This window comes from Pavona decussata, unplaced genomic scaffold, assembly GCF_977016875.1.
Source record: "Pavona decussata unplaced genomic scaffold, jaPavDecu1.1 SCAFFOLD_254, whole genome shotgun sequence".
Taxonomy (NCBI): domain Eukaryota; kingdom Metazoa; phylum Cnidaria; class Anthozoa; order Scleractinia; family Agariciidae; genus Pavona; species Pavona decussata.
This window is the reverse complement of record NW_028145657.1, coordinates 2,006,212-2,027,459: the sequence shown is the minus strand read 5'-3', so window position 1 is coordinate 2,027,459 and position 21,248 is coordinate 2,006,212. Positions and strand designations below refer to the sequence as shown.

Here is a 21,248-nt window from a genome sequence, read left to right as displayed (position 1 = left end):
GTGAGGGGTATTTGCCGAGTTGCAAAACGACGAAGCAAATATTGCGCTTTGGATATGAGATGATTGAGAGCCAAAGATGTGCGTAGCGCCAAGTTTGCTGTAATCATCTCATATCCAACAAGCGCAAGTGGAATAATTGTTTTATTAAAAGCAATCACGAAATATTGCTAGATCTTGTTGATTTCGCTTTGCAAGAACAACCAGAAGACAATTTCGTCATCATCATCATTAAATCTCTGCGCGCCAGTAGGCGCATAAGGCCGAGAAGACAATTTAATGGTCACTATTTCTCGGGCATGGTCTATATAGATCATAAAACGACACCATAAAATGTTCAAAAACTCAAGTGAAACCAAGAGCCGCAGGTTTCATTGACAAGTTTTGAACATTTAATGGTATCATCTTATGGTCTATAAGAGTATAGACCAAAGAAAATTGTGCCGTCGATTTGTTAAATATATGAACACTTTGCGATATTTACCATTCACGATGGTGTAAGATGGTATTTTATTCCAGGATACTGACCTAGTGATTGCCTCGAATCTCCGTAAATATCCTTTGACAAAATATAAATTATAGTCACAAACACTTTATTTACAAATACTTATTTTTTTAATTTCCTACTGGGCACATGATATTTCTGGCAGTGTTTTGTAGCTTCCTACTGAACAGAAATGGGCTTAGGATTAAAAAAAATAGTAAAATATAGATCACATAATATACACATTTTTAAATAAAAATATTTGGAATATTTCGTTATACTAGACTAGAATGTTGGATAATTACAAGACTCCATATTTCTGTACACCAATTTGTACATGGAATATTGTTTTTTGTAGTGGCTTCCATTGAAGCTTTTCCAGCATGACTACCCTTGGTTCTCAAGCTGTTGAGCGTTCTGGCGGAACACATGTAACCATTTACGAAGTTTGTTGTAAGTTGTTTTGACAGAAGCTGTATTTGCGTCTACCGCAAGAGCTTTTGCTCATCCAAGGACCTGGATACTAGGATGGTTATATTTCACGTGATTTTCATTCTCCCTTGGGAATTTCATTCGTTTGGTCCAGCGATGAGAATACGTGACCTGTCACGGGGCAAACAGTCTTATTTCTCGCACAGTGAATATGTGTTGTCACGCCATTAGGGTAACGGGCCACGGCAGGTTCGTTGAAAGGCCGCCTGCAAGCTTGACATAATCTGCAGGAACAAACGAATTGTCAGAGGGATATGATTGCTGGAAAACGAGGAGATGGTTAACTTGTTAAAGTGCCCCTGGGAAGAAAATTTCATTTTCCATCTTTTTGCATTTTCGTGTAGAATATGACCTTCTTACTCATGTTACCAAATTTCAATCCTTTACGGCGATTGGAAGTATTTTTTTTAGCTTTTTATTCGAGATTTCACGGCCGCCATTACTTGGCCTTGTTCCGGAAGTTAAGGCTCAAATTACAGGAAGTGACGTCATTGGCTCAACACGAAAAATTCCACATGGCTAATTTTCATAAGGAATCTACTTCATAAACTGTATTCTGCTGTTATTTAGTTCGCAACAGCAGAATACAGTTTATGAAGTAACATGAGTAAGAAGGTCATATTCTACACGAAAATGCAAAAAGATGGAAAATGAAATTTCGCCCCAGGGGCACTTTAAGCCGGCGGTTGCACACTTTGTCACACTTTCTATAGCCTTCGTGGCTTCACGAGGGGAGGGAGAGCTTCTCGCGTGTCTCCCTCCCTCGCGCGCCCTCTCTCTCTCTCTCTTGCGCCCTAGATTTTGCATGCGTCTGCCACGCACATTACACCTTTTATGGCTGTATAGTGATAGCTTCTTTTGTTAGTTTGCTTTAGACTAGTTTGGTTTAGATGAATAATCTCTACGATGGTAACAGATCGTAGAGATTAATGACATTAACGGAACGAAATTTCAACAGTGTCGATCAGAAAGTAATTTCATGTTTGCTTTGGTTTTCTTTTACTGTCTCAAACCACATTGTTTACAAATCAGAAAACAGAATTCTAATTCGTCTATCGTGACGTTTACGTTTGTTGTGATTGGTTCAGACTGGTTACCTTGGTTTAGCTTTGCGACACTCAACGGAAAACCTCTGAACATCACGACCACTCAGGTTACCATTCCAAGACTAATGTTGATGTTTTGCTTCGCTCTAAAGCTGACGAGATTAAAATTCTTGTGGTTTAATTAAAAGTCTGATACGTTACCTTTCTTCTGTCACCAAAAGATGAGCTTTGTGTGATATCATGTGAGAACTTCTCATCTGAAATCAAAATATTGAGCAATACTGAGAAATACTTTATTGGACTGATGAGTCTGGGAATGAATTACGTTTCCCGTGGGCTCCATCATTAGATCCGTGCAAAGCCCTCTTCCCTTTGTGCAGGTGGTATTTCAGTCAATTAAAACTCTCAAACTAAACCAGTATCGGTTTGGCTGATGCACGTTTTCCCGCGCTTTTTACCCGCGGTGCCAGAGGATCGTATCCCTAAAATTTACCAAATATTTTCCGTCAACAGATTGGTGGAGTAACAACTAGAGAAGAAAGCTGCAAAAAAAAAACTATGATTTCCGGCGGAAGCTCCAGACTAACCTTGAGGTTTTCTCCTCGAGATAAGCTGCTGAGAATCTTTGTGGTGCGACTTTTATGAAGACTTAACCGGACTGATCCGCTCAGAAACTGAGAAATGAGGCCAATCGACCACTGTTCAGGAATAAGCTTGATCACCTAAAAATTAACAGTTCAAAACGATGGAAAATGTTAGTAGTGTTTTTGGGATTAGATTCACGCTTGTTGGGTCTTCTTGCTGAACACAATGAAACACAAATGTTATGGGTTTTCAAGACCACGAGAAAACGGGGTGTGATAACCTGGTTTATTTAAAACCTGATCGTTGTATAATGCAATTTCATGGATTTGATTGGTTTGCTGCCATGCTATATGAGCCATTATACCATGCCCTACAAGTATTTACACTATACCTAATCTTGCAAGCTTGTTTTGCGGAATAAAATTTTAGGGTTGTTTTTAATAAAAGCAATTATTCCACTCGCGCTTGTTGGATACAAGATGATCATCTCATATCCAATGCGTGCTCGTGGAATAATTGTTGACTATGCGTGAGCAAAGAGACAGATACGGACCAAACGGTCTTCGCCAAATAATCGACGTATAATATTGCACTAATTTTTCAATTGCTTTTCTCTGTTTCCTGCTATAATTGTTTTTAATCTATGTGGTGTTTCTCAAACTAAGAGATCCAGCTATAGTTATAAAAGTACATAAAAATACCTCGGCTGTGTCAAAGTCCGCCATGTGTGAATTGAGAAGTGCAACCGCTGGCGTGACAAATGGCTCACGGTCCCTGAGAAGTGGCAAACAAAGAGTTCAACCTTTGACTTAACAGGGCCGTACATAGCAAGGGGGGAGGGGGGGGGGGCAGCTGCCCCGCCAGGAAAACTCTTTTTTTTCCAACATAGTATTTGAGTTTGCTTAGCTATTTCTTGTAGAGATATTGGTCCGAAATCACAAGAAAATAGACTAATCAAGATCTTCCTTCAATGTGAATTCCAAAAAAATTGATTTGGAAAATCTTTCGAGGCAAAAGCCAGTAAAAGTTTTCTTATGAAAATAATGATTTTGTAATTTGGGCTGCCTGTGGGTTAGAATTCGGCGTGTAAATAAAGACTGACGAGCCTACTCGACTAGCTCCCTGGAGCGTGTTTTAGCCTTTTAGCCCTCAGTAATTTCTTCCTTCTGTTTACAGCAGTGCGTCGACCGTGTTTTAAATTTACCATTGAATGAGAGTTCAAGCTAAACAAGGTGTTTATGCCATAATAAATAGGTGTGAAAAAAAAGTCCAACTAGAAACCCTGTCCATGTCTGCATACGGGAGACCTCTGTGAGGGGTGTGCGGAGTTTGCCCCCCCCCCCCCCCCCAGAAAAAAAATCTCAGGTACGGCCCTGCTTAACTAATGTTACACGGAAAAGCACCATTACAATTTGCTTTTCAGAGCCATGGATGATTCCTTTCAATTGATGAAAGTCTTTCGCCCGAGCCAGCCTCATTCCCAGGGTCTTTTACTGTGCGAAGATGAAAGACCCTGGGAACGAGGTTGCGCCAGGACCTCGTTTTGAAACAGAGGGTACAGGAATTCGGTAATGGCCAAAGCTGTTCTTTGCTACATGTTTTACTTACTCATCGGGTGAAAGGTACACCTCTAGTAGAGTTTGAAAAAGCTTTGTTCGAAAGTTTCTGTCTTTGCCCTGTAGAAAATGAATTTAAAAAAATAAATAAATAAATGAAGAGGGAAAGAAAATACGGAAAAGCTAGAGAAACTATAAAAAGAGAAGCATTGTCACAGGGACAAACAATCTCAGCGAGGAATGAGGAAAACACAAATTAAAATAACAACGACTAACAAAACTTTTAGTAAGTATAACTTATAAAAGTAAATCAAATTACGAGAAGCAGAAGCTTCCAGGCACAAAGGCAAAAATGTGTTTTACACCAAGCATATTGATAAGCTGCAGACATGGTTCCCAATAACTAATCTTCCCTACCAATAAGAATGAATGCGCATGAGAAGCGCTAGCAAGGTACATGTAAGTAGTGTGTTTAAGTGTTCTGCGTGTATGTGAAAAACGCGTGGGAGCGAACGCGTAAGAAGCTCGTGCTAGTAAACACCAGATAGTATGGAAGTGATTATCTCAAACAACGTTCCTTCCATTTTTTTTTTTAATTACGATTACCCACCAAGCCAGCCGCCATTTGAAATTACCTTAGAATGCAGCTCACAAAATCTTTCAGCTTCTGAGAAATCTTGGAGTTTGTACACTAAGATCTTCAGTGCTTTACTGTATTGCTCCATCTGAAAAACAAGTTAGATTGAAATTTATAAATTGGCCGCTAATCAGTTTCAATGATGAGAAGTGGATTTCCAGTTGGAATTTAAATAATGGGCCCCTGACTACCAGAAAAGAAGTAAAACTTAAAAAAAAAAACAAACAAACAAACAAACAAACAAAGAATATATTCAAGAACAACCAGGATGGAGGGAAGGCTGAAAGAGACAGAAGCCTACATCTACCAACCTTCCCGTAAAGAATGGCAGCCTCAGCATCTAAATCGGAATCATCGTTTATCTTCGATAACAAGAGAGTGACTCTATACAAAGACGACCATTCCAACATGTGACGGAGCTTGGCTCTGAAATACAAATAAACAATCAATCAAATCGTAGGTTTATCTGAATGTTTGGTTTATCAACAGAGTTGACAACTAAAGGCAAATTGGCCACCGTAAAGAGATTCGAGTGCTGACGTTTCCGGCGTTAGTCCTTCGTCAGAGCTGTCTCTATGACTACTTGTCTGCACTCGTTTAATGAACAAAAGAAAAAGCAGTTTAACTTCTCGATGCTTATGGCAAGAGAAAGGGTAAAAGGGTACCACAGTGTGTCATGTAGCCAGCTGCAGGCGTACTAAAATTAAACGGTGCCCGACTACTATCTTTAGAGACAGTTATGATGTGCATGTGCAACCCGTTTTCCTGAATTTCGAGCGACAAGCAAATTCGGTGATACGCGACAGCACGTGCGCAGAGAGCTGCCCTGCGCTTCGCTTCTTGCTCAGCAATCCCGCAAACATGTTGGCAGAAAAGGATGGTCCTTAGCTTATTTATTGTGGCCGTTGTTGCGTGTAGTTCTCGCGGTTCCAATCCTACCTTTGTTTATTGAGACTCTCAAGGGAACAGGAAGGTTCTCTTCTCATTTTTAACACATGTTCAAGATAACGAAGCGCCAGATGAGTGTGGTACTTTTCTTTCTGGTAAAAAAAAAAAAACAATGAAAAGAGAGAAACTGTGTGGGAGTAACTAGGGAATGCCCCACCACTCCAAAAGTGACCCTGAAACGAGTGGATACGCGGCTACGTGGCAGGTGGCTACGCAGCTAGCACGCTTGTTTCGGCTCGTGGATTAAAGAACGAGATATATTGATGTGTAGGGCGCTTGTTTCGGCTCGCGGATTAAAGAGCGAGGTAACCGCGTAGCCACGTAGCTGCGTAGCCGTAGCCACTCTTTTCAGGATTACTTTTGGAGTGGCGGAGTATTCACATCACGAGTCGAAAGAGAACTTACCACTCTAAGCATAAACCACCTTTTGAGAAACATTGCCTACTTTACTGAAAAATGTACTGCAATAGAGGCCGTTCGTGGTACAGAGCCATTTGTTGTTGAATGGTCTAAGATTTGAGTGTCACTGTTCTATGTGGCTTTTACATTCGCTATCGGATATCTCATCTAATCCTTACTACAAAACACAAGCAAGTAAGCTACTAATTTCTAAGTGAGAAAAACCGCACACGTTACCTCCAATTTTTTGTCATACACAAGATACTCCAGAAATCGTTGTAACGCAATAGGAAATCTCTGAAGATATTCCACTATCAAGTCTGGCTTCATCTTTTCGTTGTTTGGAGATTCATCCACTGATCTGTTAGTGAAGACCTAAGCCAGTTCAAGCAAACAAAATTGAGTTACTACAAGTCTAACAACAAGAAAAAGACAACAACCACCACCTATGCATGTACCACAAAGGGACTTCTTAGTGAAGTCTCAGCTTTCATCAAGGGCTTTTTTTCACTACGGGCTCGACGGCCAGTAACAACTGGTATAGATTAATTTTTTTTTGCAATACAACGTTTATTGAAACAACACAAAACTGCTTTACAATAATTACAGTAATTAAGATTACAAAACGTTACAATTGACAATTTACACTATTACAATTTAATCTGAATAGAATTTAATCTATATACTGTTATAGATTAAAGTTATTCAAGACCTACACACAGAGCAATAATATGCATGCAAGAACGTCAAAGGCCGCTAAGAAGCCCTGGACTTGTACGACCTCAGTAGAGGGCGCTTATAAGCGGAATAGAGAAAAAACATTTCGAAATAAGCTGAGACGAAAAGCCATGGTTATGCTTTCTGCCCTTTGATTGCTCCGCAATCCAGTTGAACCCACTGTGGATGCTCATTCTTGACCTTGGAATCTTAAACAATTGTATGGAAAGTTCTTCTCACAAGGTCTACTAAAGTTGAAGCATTGAAGCTTTCGACTCTTCCTCACAGTCTTCATTATTTGCTGAAAAAGACTGTGAGAAACAGTCGAAAGCTTCAATGCTTCAGCATTAGTAGACCTTGAGAAAAGAGTTTTCCATACAATCATTTGAATTATACTTTTCTAACTTCAGTTACCGAAGTTGTACTGTGTTCGGCATTTAACGAAAGCGGGTAACTTTTAACCTCGATTTTGTAATTTTCATTTTATCTATTTACTTTTTACAGGTAGAGGGGCCTATAACCGGGAGGTGTCGTCCTTATAAGTGGAATTTTACAGTATCCAGGTATTACTTATTCAAATTTTCCCTTTTAAAAGAAATATTAGCACAAGAACATGACGTTTCGGCGTCATCCTGTCGCCATTATCAAATGCAAATTATTTTACCTTAACTGCAATATCTTGATTTTTCTCCATAAGCCATGGCACATGATTCCACAAAAATTCAGAATCCTGTAAACTAATCGAGATAAAAAAAAGACATTTTTTCCTGAGGATTGCTAACAGACATAAGAGCTAATAAAATTATAATAGGTAGATCAGTAACAAATTTAAACGCTAGGAAACGCCTCTCCATCTAAAATAGGTCACACCAGTTAGGCTTCATATCACGTAATACTTCTTTGATATCTATAGCTCCTAACAATGCCATTTAATAGCTGCTGCAAGCAACACTGGTGAAAGTCACTGAAATGGCCAGTTACCCTGGCGCCAGAGGTTTTCGTTCTCCTAAGTTATGCTCAAACATTGCGGCTCCTTGTCGCTTCTTCGCGGCTCAAACATTGCGTGCAGCTCGTCGTCGCTGCTTCAGAGCTCAATCTTGTTTGAAGAGAAAGAATATCTCTGGAACAAGTATAACCATGTGAAACTGCAGACTGAGGTCTGGGCCTGCATCAACCAGCTTAAGGCGTGAAATGAACCGATTATGGAAACCGCTAACTCGTCTAAAAAGGAAGCCTAATAGGAGAGGTGGTTGGTGATTAGCAGAATGGTGGCGGTCAATTTTCACAGGCCAATCCATGAGATAAGACCGCGGCCTGTTTGTAATGTTCAATACATAATGACATCAAAGCTTCTATTAATAGCACATCAATACATGACCACTGCTCCCGCCACAAATTTCTTCCAAAACCAATTTGACTGATCACTTGTTATGTTTCCCTGGCACAGTATTCTTACTAAAAACAAAACACAAAATTTTAGGTACAATCTCAAGTCTTACTTCGAAAGAAAAATAACTACATATTCCATTCCTGGAAAGTTTGCATCTTTTGTTTCTTCTTGAATAATCCTAAAAAAAAAACGAGAAACATGAAAACAACTTAACAACACACTGTAGACTGTTAGATGTTACTGGCACATGGCGGTGCCATAAGTTTTTTTCTTAACATGAGTAGGATCATGAGTTAGTTGAGGTTATATACTTGTCACAAGTCGACTTCTTTGGGTCTTTTCCCGCCTGCCTGGACACCACGAAATCTGACTTTAAAGGGGAAGTGTCATGGTGCTTTTAACCTCTTTTCTTAAAAATGGTGAAATAAGACCTTAACTTAGCTACAAAATAATTCTAGAACGAGAGGAAAGAAATCAACTCAATTCTTGAAAGGAACATCTCTTGATCTGTTCTAGCGAGAACTTGGAAAACGTTAGCCAAACATTTTTCAAGTTTCTATCCATTCCGACCTACTCGGCTGTCTCTGGCCAGAGACACTAATCGACAGTTAAATGTTTTACTGGGGTGATAACTTATAACAAAACTCTAGACAATCATTTTCTTGTTTCTGTTGACAGACAAACGTTTTTGGGTTTTCAAATAACACCAAATTCTCGTGATACTTCCCCTTTAAGAAAGTCTAAGATGTTGCTAAGCTGAACTCGGTTATCTCGAAGCTCTCACTTTGTTGTCATGCTATCCCGGTGTTATTTACTGCAGGCCGTGTCGCACTCCGGCAATTGTCAGATTGTCTTCCTTTGAGTGAAATTCTGCTGTGTGTGGTACGTGAATTAACTGATGGAAACATTACTCTTTTGGGCCCGGTTGCTCGAAAGCCGATTAACGCAAATCTCCGATTAAAAGTTAAACAACGTTTTCATCTTTCCCCTTAAAAATGTCTTTAAAAGTTAATTTCCAGCTGATGGTCAAGAAAAGTCTGGGTCAAAACCGAGGGAAAAAACTTTTAAGTTACGCAGCCCGCCTCGATTAGCTCTGCTATATGCGGACTACGTATTCCTGTAAAAGATATGAATATCAAATAAAGTTGTTGTAAGTTGTTGTTGTTGTTGTTGTTGTTGTTGGAGAAATTCTCATTGATTTGTAATTAAACTTGAACCAAAATCGGACTTTGGGCAAACAACTTAGTCTGGACTGGTACAACAAAGTTAAGGGTATACCTTTTCCACACAGCCACAGCCTCAGCAGGTTGATTGTGATAGCAATAAAACAGAGCCAATGCATGGTGTCTCTGAAACAAGGAGCAGAAGTACAACTTAGCCAGTATGTCCTGTCGCATGTCTCCACTACACACCCCTGCCTTGTGTAACACCTCTCTCAAAATAATGCATCTCCCCTTTTGTCCTCTCTCTATCTCTGGTAGGAAATTTTAATTGGTTGCAACAAATAGTTACTGAAACACAGACAACGTATTTCAAAACAGCTCACATGAATGTGGAGGATCATTAACACTAATGAAGTTTACCACCGAATTGGCATGGTGAGAAATATTTCACGGTCTGAATAATTATAACTTTGTGATTTGGTTTAATAGCCCCATGGATCACTTGTACCGTTTTTACCTCATGTTTCTGAAGCCAGGTGATGGTATCTTGAACAGTACAGGAATTGTCACTCGACACGAGATCTTGAAGCAATGGAGAATTTCTTTCAGCGTACAATTTTACAAGTGCCGTGTCAACCTCCTGAAAAAGGTAGAAAAAACATCTTGAAATCAAATGATAAAAACGTGTTAAATTAGCAATTCTGTTCTACCCTTATTACTCTTCCAAGCTTTTCAGCAACCTCTGTGAGGTGTAAAGAAACAAAACCGACAATGTAGATATGACTAGCTACTAAAACGTTTTATGGGTAAATCTGATTATTTGACAATTTTCTCTTTGTCAGCCAACTTTGGTGACCAGCCATTGTAAATTGCAATTGTGCTTCTAGTACAGAATAGCAGGGCGTGGAATGCTTGGAGGGATGCCAGCAATGGTTGGGGGGGGGGGGGGGGGGCAGTGACCATAGTGAAGGCCCAGAAAGTACCCATCTACCATTACGTTATATGAGGCAGTTGGTTGAAGGATTTTTATACCCCAAAACATGATCCCAAGGTGTGAAATAGCATAAGACAATAAAGGGCCTGCAAGAGCTGGTTTACTACAAAATAGCAAACTAATTTCAGCAGATGCACATAAATAACATACTATTAAATAGGATATCACAGCCATAATCATGAATTAAAAGCCAAATGCAGCTACAAGCATAAAACCAAACAGACTGTTGCTAACCTCTTTATAGCCCTTATCATCTGCACTGTTTCTCGTATCCTCCTGTAATATAAGGCCATACAGAAAAAAGTGTCAATTGAAAACCATTACAATGTCAATGAAAACAAATAAAACAAGCTGGACTTTCCCAGAAAATAAACAAACTTACGAGGAAATGCAACAAAAATTGTTCAGCTTCTGCTAAAAACTGCTTGTTGCCTTTCACTAGAAACAAACAAAGTTGCATTGTTGTCAAAGATGTGTGATAAGAATTGACATACAAAAGTGCTTACTGGGTAGTAATGTTTCTTGCATCTTATACATAAAACAAAATCAAAAACTTCAATCTAGTGATGTTGCTTTAAATGTTTTCCAGCAACCAGGATATGTACCAAGTGAAAAAAATAATAACTGTATGGTGCAAGAGATTATTTTTCTAACCACTGACAGTATTTTGGTACAAAATAAATACACAAAAAAATTAGCACTGCCAAGAATTTTTGTTTTAGAGTTTTGATAACATGTTCCAATAACCTATCATCAAATTTATTAATAATTTATATTCTTAAATCATTTCAAAACAATATGTTACATGTATACCAGATAGATCTATAAGACAATAATTGTCATGCGTTAAACATTTTCCTCAATTATCCCTGACAAAAACTAAGAACTAAGAACTGTTTTCACTTTAAACACATCACTTCTACAACATTACGGAGCTTAGCTTAAACAACAACGACGGCAACGGCAACGGCAATGAAAAACGCCGCAAAACAGTAGATTTAATGAGTAAAAACAATCACTCTGCACGTACGTTTTACATTTTGGTACATTTCTTTGCTGTCCTCTGCAAAACAACAACATGAAGTGACCACATTTAAGGTTTTGTGGAGAACGTGAATGCACGACGGTGAATTTTTCATTTTCTTTCTTAACTTGTGCGCCACTCCTACCAATTTGGTTCCTAGATAGTTAACCATTTTTGTAAAAGTTCAGGGAGTTGAAATAATCGCAAAGTAGCACAAATGAAATAAATATATCTTTTCAGGTGACGTTTTTGTTGACATTGCTGTCATCATTGCTTAAGCTCCCTATTATTACATTTAACCCTTTTGCGATCACTTCTTTAATTCTCATGACTTTCATGTTTGATCAAATAGTTGTAATGCAAGGAGAAATTAGATGCTCATTACTCTCGGGGCATAAAGGCTTAAGATATCTCAAATAACTTGTTGTAAAATCTGTTATCATGAAACTTACCAAGGCCACTTAGTTCAACTAATTCTCTTGATGGTAAATATTTCCAGTTGGATGAGAGTAGCCGTGGGAACAAAATGATAAGCTAAAAACAGATCAAAATTCACAACAAATTATAATTTAACAATCACTCTAGACTTACACTGAACACCAAACACGTAATGTATGATAACACCTGCTGCTTATACCTCTCTTGGATCCAGTCCTCCCTCTCTCATGAGACTGGCGGCTTCTGTAAAGTAACCTTCCGCCATGTAAATGAATCCAGCTTTTTGCTGCGTTCTGCTAAGAAGCTAACACAAAACCAACAAGAGTTACCATGGCAATGTCTGTAGCATATTGTTGTAATCACCATTTACCAACTAACTCAACAAATCAAATGAATGTACCTTCTCATCTCTCTGAGACCCAGTCATGGTTTCCATGGCAACATGTGCAAGCTGAAGAGCTTCACTCACTCTCTTCTCATTTAACAACATTTGAACCTAGCAAATGATTACTGAAATATTAGTTTCTGAGACAATAATAAACCTCAGCCTGTAATCTGACATGATTACAGTATACTGTAACATGGCTGTCTTAGTAAAAATGAATCTTGGCTTCAAATGTCAAAGATATCTGTCCTCAGATTGATGGCAGACACAAAATACTATCAGTCAGCTATAACTTGCCTTGGAAAATACACATTTTAATTAGGAGCACACAAGTTGTAACTGAAAAGTGCAAAATTTTTATGGCTTAAAAGCTGACATTATGGTTAAAAATTTCTTTGTTTGAGATCTTTTCTCACCCAAAACATTGTTTCCAGTTAGGAGCTAAAATAATGTCTATTCTTAGCATTTGTCATCATGACATAATTATTATTAAATGCAACCATTGAAGCAAAGGGTAATCGATTACCTGCTTTTTGAATGGAAGCTGCACCAGGCAGTAAACTTCTCTTGGAGAACAAACAAACACCTGGTTCTCATAGTTCAGCAGACATTTTCCACCCTTACAAAAAAAAAAAGCAATACTAGACTCTTCAGCAAACACTATCCCAAAATCCCCTCCTAGGAAGCCTTAAGAAGTAAAAAAAAAAATCACTCCTTCTATTCTACACTAGAGAAAATTAAACCCTACTGTATCCCAGAGACACTTGACATGCAATTCTTATTCTAGGCTAAAATGCCTCCACCAATGATCAGTTCACCAGCGGGTTTAAAACGCAGGTCACAGGTACAGGTAACAGGTCACAGGTACAACCCTAACCATAACCCGAGGTTAGGGTTAGGGTTGTACCAGCTGCAACCTGTGACCTGCGTTTTAGACCTGCCGTCAGTTCACTGGTTAGATAGACACCCTTAGCTAATCTTGACCAAAATTCTCTGATTTCTACACAAACTGTTTCAAACTCACACCCTTCATAGCAGCTCATACATTAACTACATAACAGTACAAATAACAGAGCCCCCCCTCCCCAGCTGCTCTGTCTCCAAACAGACACAAGGACAAAAAATGGCTGTCCATCATCTGTATGTAAAAACACAGTCAGTAACTTGCTTAATTAGTGGTAAATACCACACAGTGACAAACGGTGCCTTTAACTAACAGTTAAATTATAACTGTAAGAGTTGTAATTTCAGTCCATACCTTAAATCCAATTAACTGTTTCTTTGACTTCTGGTCTTGCCCTATAATGCTGTTAAAATAGGAAACCATAGCAAACATATTTAGTAAGAAAAAATTCCTATTATCAGGGACTGTTATCTTTTTTTTCAGTGTTTGATATAACAACACTACCATGTATGTACAATCTGTAAATCTCACTAAGTCAAGGTGGTGGAGCTAATTATTATAATCATAAGTTTCTTGATAAATCCAAGGTAGGCTCATACAAATGTTGCAAGATTGATCAAGGGAAGCCTGACAAAAAATAGCTCCTGGTTCTCCAGTTTGAGACTTGGACAAGGTCCCAGATGATGGCCTTGCAGCATAAAAAATTGCTTAAAATTAAACATTAAGTGTAAGGGGTTTTGTCTCTAGAGATGCTGAGTAAATACCGGTAAGTGTAAATGCCAAAATGGTACCTGTGAATGGTAATGGAGCTTGCTCCCAGTGCAATGGCATAAGGAAAGGAATATCCTAGGGCCAGCAATCTTTCTGACCAGCTAAGTGGTGCTCTTTGAGAGGTCCCTTCTGAGGTCACAAACATGCCCATGACATCTGTGGGGCCATTCAACAGAAATTCCTCCTGCAATGCAATAACATGATATTATCACAGTACTGTTTGCCGTCTATTTAATAAGGAGTTTATAATTGGCACACATCAGTGAACATGACAAAAATATACATGAAAGCCAGCTCAGGTCCTCCAAGGCTCCTTAACCCTTTAAGCCCTAACGGTGATCAACGTCAAATTTCTCCTTGTAATGTCAATGCTCATTCAACCCCTGAGGTCATGAAAATTAAGGATATGATTGCCCAAGGGGAATTTTCTAACTTCTCCTCAGTACTTCTATAAGAAAAGTGTGGGGACAAGATAGGAGAATCTGTTCCTTGATATTAGGGGTGAAAGGGTTAAATCTGTCCCTTAAGAAATCACTTACCATTCCAACACCCATTACCAATCCTTTTGTTATCTCAGCTTCATAATGAAACAACTCTTGGACCTGGTAACAAGTACAAATAAAAAATAAGCTATTTAAAGTTAAATAGTTAAATAAATATTATTGAGTGGCAATCAAGGATTTACTCAGAAAGGTGTCTAGGCAATCCTATGATCACCCACAAAACACAGAAAAAAAAAATCAGTGAGATGTTCTTATGGGAGGCTAGTGAGTTTGGGATTTAATATCTTAACTTTGAATTGTTAATATTTACCCTCACAACTCTTACAACCTCTGCAATAAGTATGAATTAAGATCACTCTAGCCAGTTTCAAAAGTTCATGGCAGGTCAAGTTTAAATTAATGATTGTGAATGATAGCTGGGTCTGTACCTGACCAGAGAGAATGTTCACCATACAATAGCGATACTGGTTTGCTAAAGCCACACACACAGCACCTCCATCAGCTGCCTTAAAAATCAAAATTGAAAAAATATTAAATAATTATTATTAAAAATAATGATTACAAAATAACAACACAGCTTACTCTAAAACCTGTCTCAAAGGTCATTTAATAATATTATAAACATACACAGCAACAGCCTCACTTGTATCTTATACTGTCTTGTTATTTGACGAAGGACTGTACATTACTATTTATTATGAATGAATGAATGTTTATTTCCCACAATTATATATAAAATAATAAGTACATATTGCAATTTTCATTGAAGTCGGAAGGAAGACTAAAGAAACCCTTACAGGCTTATTATAATAACCTATTTTAGCATCATGACTAGTAAGACCTTAGTTAGGAACAACAATGATTCTTGTACAAAATAAAAATCTAAAAATCTAAAATCGTGATAAATATTGTCACTCACCATGTGTAATGGAGGTTCTGGCAGTGGGATTTCTTTCAGTGGAATTATCTTATCTTCAGTTACTGACAGAATATGAACAGCTTTCTTCCTGGAAAGTGCCATACACACCTTGAGCAAAGTAATCAACCAACAAGGCTTTAATAATAATATTTTTATTTATTTGTACATTGTATGTACATTGCAGTTTAAAATCAATATATTATTATCATAAGATTATAATTAGACCAACCTCAACTGCAAAAGGATCAAACGCAATTGGATTATCATTTCTACAGACAGCCGTCACCTAATAAAACAATCAAAACAATATAATTATTATAATAATAATAATAATTATTATTATTATTATTATTATTATTATTTAATTAATAAATTAAAATTAATTGGAAAATAATTTAAAAACATAGTGAGGTAGTCTAAGCCTCTAACTGTCACCAACACCTGATAAATAGCCCTTTCCACAGTTGATTTTTCTCATTTGCATTACAATGTTATCCAACATGGATGCGAGGCAATTTCGGGCTAAAACTACAAAATAGCGCGAAATTGCCTCACATACATGCTAGATTTCATGATTGTAATTCAAATGAGCAGAGTTAACCGTGAAAAGGGCTATTGGCCACTAATAACTCATACTGTGCAGTCTCCATGGCAGGTAATATGCAATCTATCCAACCCCTCTTTTACCAATTCTTTGACTCTCTGGATTTAAACTTTAAACCCCTGTGTACCAAAAATCTGTTGAACTTTTATTGACGTCCGCTGACCCCCCAACCAATGATCATCAAGTATGAGGGGCAGGTTTTATTGGAAATTAAATAACAACTGCATGTACAACACATTTTTATGGGTCTAATGTGAAATAATATTATGGACCTTGCAAATTTCATATTTTAAATACTGAACAGATAAATAGGAATAGGATGTACGTAGTTCATCAGGGTACCCAGTATGCAATTTTTGCTACAGCTATTCTTGACTAATATGAATTCTAGCTGGTTTAATTTGTGCCATGATCATCACTTAATTCCCATATGACGTACCCCTTTAAATCTGTCTTTGAATCCTGTTGCCAGAAACTGTAAGATAATTTGAAGAAGAAATAAGATTGATTGAAAAGAGCAGTCTAACTAAAAAAAAACTGATAGTAAAACTCTAAACAACCTAACGCCGCACAACAAACATGCTAGCACAAACGTAGTGAAAGTGAGAGCATGTGTGAAGGCATGCACATACATGGTACACCACCACAGATGAATGCTGACCACAACCCTACCTACAATACAAGCAGCCAGGATTGCTGCTAGAGACTCTGATATGCTGATGAAATGCCAACGCTGATACATGCCAATACACTGATGAATACTAACATGCCAAGAACACCAAATCACAGAGAAAACCACTACCGTTAACGCTAACACGCGCTAGTAATGTCTATGACACTGTTGTCCACACAGCAACAAAAACTCCTGTTCATAGTTAACTAAGTTAAATTGCATAATTTAACTCCATCAAAAAAATGGCTCACCTCCAAACCAAACATGGTGAACATCAAAATTCCACCTAAAGAGACAAGCAACAGAAAACATTTTCAAGCAATTTGTGAGTGCAATCAAAATCACTATTTAAGATTAATATATTTTAATTACATTTTAAGAAAATGGCTGATCTACAGCAACTAATTTAAAGTTGCTTTAAATTTCAAACCAATTTAACTAGTTTATAATTTAGCAATTTATTATTACTTTTTCACATGTATCGGTACAGATAATATTATGCGTTATTTTCATCTGGAAGTTAGGTGTCAATCAGGGCCCAGTTGCTCGAAGCATGGCTAGCGCTAACACGGGTTAAATACCATGACAACCTATAGGTTTTAATTAATACCTCTTAACCAATGGTTAGCGCTAACCTTGCTTCGAGCAACTCAGCCCAGAATGCTAATTTTTACACCACAATGCCCCTCTCCAATCAGGCAACCATGGTAACCATTATGAAACCCCTACAAAAAATTTAAGGGATGCAAATAAAATTTAAAAAATGGACTAAGTAAATAATTAATAATAATAATAATAATAATAATAATAATAATAATAATAAGTAAGTGACAATACCATATAGGGAACAGGGGATTGTACATTAAACATAGTATTTCTTACGCTACAGAAACTGGAACTACCGTCACTGAGAGTAAATATTGGCTATTGTGGATACCTTGGCTTGTCCAGACTGTGTACTTTCTCATGCAATAAACAAAATGTGCAGCCTGGATGTTAACAGGATTCACTTACCATCACAAAGAACAAGAAGTCTGTTTATTGCCGGTGCAGTTACCACCTGTTGGACTGGTTTTTTCTGAAACAACATGCATATACAGGTTGTTTTATAATACTGACAAGGTTTTGAATATAATCATTTTGTAGTTGAAAAAGAGTCAATTGATAGAATATTTAATAAAATTTTAATGGCTCATTCTAACTAATTTCAACTACAATCGTGGATGAAAGGGTTAAGAAACTGTCAGTCAATCTCCAAATTCGAGCGTTACTGATACGTCAACTACACAGCCCCCCCCCCCTCCCCCCTCATCAATGTTGTTATGCTGCAGAAAAAAAAGGCTGGGTCATCGTCCCGCCTTGAAAGAAACATTGAGTTAGGGGGGGGTGGGAGTGAAGGTTTGGTACTTTCCAGGCGGTGTTTTCTTTAACGTAGATTGAAATATGTGCGCAAAATTTGCAGTTTTCTTAACGAGATTTGTCCACGATTGTAGTAAATTCACACTAGTAAAGAATGCAGTGACTCAGGAAAGGTAGTTTGCTAGTGACCAAATGAAAGCCTGGTAAAGTTAATGTCAAACTTCTGAGGTCAAACTGACAAGATAGATGCCCTTTTTCAGTCTGTGCCTAGCTGACATGAGATTAATTTAATCTGACTGGAAAAGTGTCAAGGAATTTTGCACCAAGGTAGGGAAATTCTAATTTTTTTCTCAAATTAAAGTTAGTGAAAAGTCAGGGATTAAAGAAATGCACCCTGAATGTTCAGACATGCTAGTGTTTAATAAATTTATTAATCAACAAACCATTCCAAGATGCTTGCATGACTGAAGTCCAGACTGAAATGTTGTCTTCCCCAGAGGTGAAACTCCTTCATCGATAATATAATGAAGAACAAAACTGCACAAAAAAATAAATTAAAAGTACTCAGTCTGGTAAGTATTAAGTTTCTAATAAAAATGCTGTGCAATAAAAGATTGTCAAGTTGGACCATGGATGAAAATTGAAGAGCAGAAAACGAGTGATAGTTTCTAAAGATAGTGCATATGATCTGGTTTTGAAACTTAATAAGCAAAGTAAAAGAGGGCTATAGAATGGTAAAATTTGAGACTCACCGAGACGCCGAGACTCTCATTTAAAATCCGAGACTGAGACTTGAAGTCCTATTTTTTTCAAATCCGAGCGCAAGATGCCGTGAAATCAACCTTGCTGTTTTTAGGCATAATACAACAATTTACAAGCAGAATTCATCCAAGCCTACATGTTTCACAGCCTACACGATTGTGATGTTGAGGCGCTTTTCACTATTCTTTGTTTTGTTGTTGTTTTACGACGGTCATTTAGACTATGAGACTCCAAGACTCAGTTTATTTTTAAGAGCTCAAGATTCCGAGACTCCCCAAGAATTTGCATAGACTATCATTTTTCAAGGACCATTCTTTGCCCCTTTAAAGTTACTCGCAAGTCTAAGAACTCAGGCTAGTAAGCAACTGGTTACCACGTACTGGGTATGCATCTGCTGAGAATCTAAAGCTCTTGCTTCTGTTATTAGTAATACTTTCACCCTTTTGATCACCACAAATTCAAACAAATGTAAGAACTGCTAAGACATTTAATTTTATCAATAAATTTGACCATGGTGTTTTCTTCCTTGGGTCCTTACCTATTTCAGGGGTGTTTACAGCTCAATGGTTTGTTTTTCAGGTTGTTGCACATCTGTCATTTTGTAAACTTTTGGTTCAAATTTTACATGTTTTTCATGGTTTTTCTAGTTGTCTCATAACAACTAATTTTGTACTATTGTTATTAAGAAGAACTGCACAGTCATGTTCTTTAGAAGCTACATGCATGTAAAGTTTTTTTTTTTGTTGTTGTTTTCCAGCGTGTTTGTAACTTACTGTAATTTTTTTCCATTATGTTCTCGTGCTCGTCTTGTCCCGCCTTGACTAGCTTTGTGGCTATTTGCGGGACAAGCCCCTTATGTAATCCGAATTTATAAAATAAATTGTTGTTGTTGTCAGAAGTTACAGCCAATTACGAACATGTACTTTTGAAAAACTTAGAAATAAACCTACCAATCTGATGTTCCGATGTATAAATTCTGTGCTGCACAGTCAATGCATTCAACCTAAAATAGTTAATTTTATAATTATTTAACTATTTAGTATGCATTAGTTTATTCAATTTAGTATCATTTCAAACATACTAAAAAAGTAAAAATTAATCACGTTACCCCTCCCTTCACCCTTTCTCTTGTAATACACAGACCTGTGATTTTTGGAAAATTAATGTCAGTAGACACTTTCCCTTACCTCCACGGGTACAGATACTCCAGAGGACAAGAGAGGGGAAGTTATCTTTTGAGCTAATCAGAAGCATTATAAAGATATTGCATTAGTCATTTCAAACAGTCCCCATCCCCACTCCCCCCCCAGGCCTTAGCCCCAGGCAAACAAAAGTAATTGATATAACTACAAGGCTGATCTGACTGCCTAGAAAACTTAACACAACAGCAACATGATAGAGACCAAACCGGGAATCAAAATGCAACAATGGACAACTATCTTGGCCCATGAAATTAAAATTGGAAGGAAGTGACAGAGCTCTGAAAAAAATCACAAAGTGTCAAGGGCAGGCTAATACAAGAATGGACCATGTGGAAAAATGCTCCACTGATGCCTGGGGGGAGGAGGGTTGGGCACCGCTGGAATTGACTGATGCGTAATGCTGGGTGCCAGCAACTAGTACAGAAACAGCAAGATTTTCTGGACATATGTTTCTTCTCATAGAGAAACATCTTTTCTCTCAAACTAAGATATCTAAAGTGCAAAATACAAACTTTTAACTTTTACTAAAAATCTTAGTATCCTTAATTATAAGTTTGACTGTAAGTATAACAACAGGAAAATATACCCCTATGAAGTTTATTAAGAAAATGGTATTTTACAACTCTCGCAGAAAATTATCTGCACAATTTCAAAAAAAAAAGTTTGAAGGCCTGTGTCTTCCATATATATGACACACTTGTATGAGCTAACACAAACGAAATCATACTTCTACCTACCGTTTTCGGTCTGTCTGCAGAAGTAGTTACTATTCTCTCGATGACTGGTGCTATTTCAAACGCTTTAAAGCTCACTTTCGGTTGAGAATCATAGGATGCAAAATTCCCACTGTAGAACTCCGCCATATTGTTTTCATTTCTGATTTATCGCAGGCTCAAGGGAACTAGCCCAGTCCTCCACCATCCTCGAACATGCGTGGGTGTCACGTGGGTGTTTCGCGTGGGCGCACATCAAAAAGATTTAATTTACGATCTTTTACAGTCATTTCATACTGAACTCTCTTCTTTTTATTTGCTGTGCTAGCAAACAAAGAGGACTACGTTTTTGTCTTATATGACTCATTGAAGTGGAATTTTATCATATTCAAATTGCGGTTTCAAAGAATCAATTCTAGAACTTCGAAGATCCAACTTGCAAGTCGCGATTCATTAAACAAATTGTTGCCAAGGACTAAACGCTGTTGAAAATATAATCAGCCTGTTGTTTATTGTATTTGTTTCCCGTAAAAATAATTTTGGGGTCATGATTTTTGTCCTTGCATAAACAACAATAGATAAA

The 21,248-nt window shown here is 37.6% G+C and overlaps 1 protein-coding gene across 2 annotated transcripts; it reads right to left on the bottom strand.

Moving 5' to 3' along the window:
• Positions 1-482: 482 nt before the first annotated feature.
• LOC146456539 (transforming growth factor-beta receptor-associated protein 1-like) lies at positions 483-21,026 on the bottom strand. Of its 2 annotated transcripts, XM_085092957.1 has the most exons (31): positions 20,690-21,026; positions 19,701-19,753; positions 18,432-18,525; positions 17,644-17,707; positions 16,881-16,915; positions 16,396-16,431; positions 15,582-15,638; positions 15,353-15,460; positions 14,862-14,939; positions 14,470-14,532; positions 13,951-14,114; positions 13,514-13,562; positions 12,782-12,874; positions 12,271-12,366; positions 12,070-12,174; positions 11,885-11,966; positions 10,791-10,846; positions 10,643-10,684; positions 9,932-10,054; positions 9,530-9,600; positions 8,361-8,429; positions 7,526-7,598; positions 6,382-6,519; positions 5,737-5,837; positions 5,109-5,223; positions 4,796-4,885; positions 4,213-4,280; positions 3,306-3,378; positions 2,607-2,741; positions 2,221-2,276; positions 483-1,197 (listed from the first exon to the last, which is right to left on the bottom strand). In XM_085092957.1, exons 1-31 carry the CDS (start codon positions 20,813-20,815, stop codon positions 1,032-1,034), a joined length of 2,679 nt encoding a protein of 892 aa, XP_084949083.1. In that variant the 5' UTR covers positions 20,816-21,026; the 3' UTR covers positions 483-1,031. The 2 variants fall into 2 exon arrangements, with proteins under 2 accessions (XP_084949083.1, XP_084949084.1); XM_085092958.1 differs by lacking the exons at positions 18,432-18,525; positions 19,701-19,753; positions 20,690-21,026 and having other exon boundaries at positions 484-1,197; positions 15,353-15,440.
• Positions 21,027-21,248: the final 222 nt, after the last annotated feature.

What these genes read in the sequence shown, in the direction of transcription:
- LOC146456539 (XM_085092957.1), bottom strand. Translation starts at nt 20,815, where the DNA reads ATGGCGGAGTTCTACAGTGGGAATTTTGCATCCTATGATTCTCAACCG. An exon ending in TGAACATTCTCTCTGGTCAG is followed by an intron (nt 14,533 to 14,861) that starts GTACAGACCCAG and finishes ACTTGTTACCAG; the next exon opens with GTCCAAGAGTTGTTTCATTA. An exon ending in CCTGGCTTCAGAAACATGAG is followed by an intron (nt 9,601 to 9,931) that starts GTAAAAACGGTA and finishes TCCTTGTTTCAG; the next exon opens with AGACACCATGCATTGGCTCT.